Source organism: Octopus bimaculoides, chromosome 9 (genome assembly GCF_001194135.2).
Source record: "Octopus bimaculoides isolate UCB-OBI-ISO-001 chromosome 9, ASM119413v2, whole genome shotgun sequence".
NCBI classification, from domain to species: Eukaryota; Metazoa; Mollusca; class Cephalopoda; order Octopoda; family Octopodidae; genus Octopus; species Octopus bimaculoides.
The window spans coordinates 64,683,568-64,685,630 of record NC_068989.1 but is presented as its reverse complement, the minus strand read 5'-3'; the positions used below and the strand labels follow the sequence as shown (position 1 = coordinate 64,685,630).

General features: G+C 32.3%; 1 protein-coding gene across 9 annotated transcripts in view; it reads left to right on the top strand.

Moving 5' to 3' along the window:
* The window catches only part of LOC106879147 (potassium voltage-gated channel subfamily H member 7), a 703,964-nt gene that overhangs the window by 661,389 nt on the left and 40,512 nt on the right, over positions 1 to 2,063 (top strand). For all 9 annotated transcript variants that reach the window (XM_052970717.1, XM_052970723.1, XM_052970716.1 and 6 more), the window contains one exon: positions 1,421 to 1,630. In XM_052970717.1, the coding sequence (XP_052826677.1) occupies positions 1,421 to 1,630 (210 nt within the window). The remainder of the gene's footprint in view (positions 1 to 1,420; positions 1,631 to 2,063) is intronic.

Below are 2,063 nucleotides of genomic sequence, written 5' to 3'. Positions count from 1 at the left end.
TATATATATATATATATATATATATATATATATATATCCCAATCTCTCTCTTTCTTTCTCCCTTTCTTTCTATATCGCTTTCTTTCTCTCTTTCTCTTTCTCCCTCCCTCCCCCTTATTTGTCTTTCACGCTCCTCTTTCTGTTTCTCTCTTTCTACGTCTTCCTTAATTTCGTTTGCTTTTATTTTTCTTCTATTTCCATAGCTAAGAATATCTTAGCATGTTAGTTCCGAGCAGTCCAAGACACAAACTCTATACTAATGAAATTAGCAACGTTCGTAAAGTTTACTTAAGTCAATGTTTTTCGAGTATTGGTTGGATTTGGTTCGTGTAAAGAAAGTAATTGAGCCAAAACTTGATTGGTAAAGAATTGACTAAAAGAAAGAGATATGGCGGTTGGGGGAGCGGAGCAATGTTTGTAAATTTGATTACAACTCATATTTGGCACATGGATGTGAAGGTTACATAACCTTCATTGTTTTTATGTCAACTTTCATTTTCTTCTTAGAAATAATTCATTGAAAGAACTGCAGATGGCTGATACAATTGAAGTGCTGAAAGACAAACCCAGAAGTCTGTGTTTTGTCACCAATGGTGTGTTGAGTTCAATATCAATTTACTTAACTCTCAACGACGGCCCACCTCGCTGCAAAGTTACATTTAAAAAGAGTAGTACTGATCATCGTTGAAAGTAATACAAAATTTAAGGGTATTTTATTTATAAGTTTCGTTGGCCAATTAGAATCTTCTTGAGGATAAATCTAGAAAGATTTAACGTCAGATCATTGTTTGTTAAACCCTAAGAACGCCTAAGAACAGAATAATGAGATCTGGGTCTCACCTACCTCATACTAAAAATCTATGCAAGAAAAAAAACCGTAAAATGATTTTGTTTCTGTTGTGTCTAAAATCATTTTACGGTTTTACCGATTGAGAATACTTGGATAATAAAATGTTGATTACGGTTGATATGTCATAGATATATGTGCGGTATATGCGCATGCGTGCTTTTGTGTGGATGCATGCATGTCTATGTGTATCACTGTATTTACATTAACTCTGTTAACAGAAAAGGTAAGTGCAAGCGGCGGGAATTTCAGCTGCTTCATTTCAGAACAAAAAAAAATGGATTCTGTGAAATACGGCTACATATATGCTAAATAACTGTAATATTCATTTAAATAAACCCTTTATAGATATATATATATATATATATGTATATAAATTTTATTTATATATATATATATTTATATTCATATACATGCACACACATATTTATGTGTATATATATGTATATATATATGTGTGTGTGTATATGTATATATATATATGTATATATATATATGTATATATATATGTGTGTGTGTGTATATATATATATATATATATATATATATATATATGTATGCTCTATGTTTCAGGACGCACTGCAAGCCGTCAACGCCTAGGTTCAAAACGTAACTCAATCGCCGATCGACGACGACCAAGTGACGTTTCATGTCTATCTGGTAGTGATGACGATGACGGAGTTGGGATTGTGGAGCTTTCCGCCGAGAAGGCTAGCCGGGATATGATCGATGCATCTAGTGAACTGGACACAAAAAAACGTGAATCTATTAGTTCCATTGCAGGTATTAATGTTTTTCTTCTATTGATTAAATGTTAGACGTATATATATATATATATGTATATGGTATATAAGCACGGTATGTTTGCACACGTACTCGCACATACACGCATATATATACATGATTCAGTTGTTCCTTCAGCATTCAAGTGAGACACAAAAATCATAAATTTGATTTGCTAAAGGGACTTTTGAGCTACCTTGTGTGTACATATGCGTGTGTGTGTGTGTGTTTATGTGTTTGCACATCTGTGTACGTGTGTGTATGTTTGTTCTTGTGCGAGAGAGTGTGTGTGTATGCGTGAGTGCGTACGTGTTGTGTATTACGGAATGTATAACTTTTAAGAACGTGTTTTAATATTGATATATTTGTATATATACATATATACATATATATATATATGTATGTATATATATATATATATATATATATATAT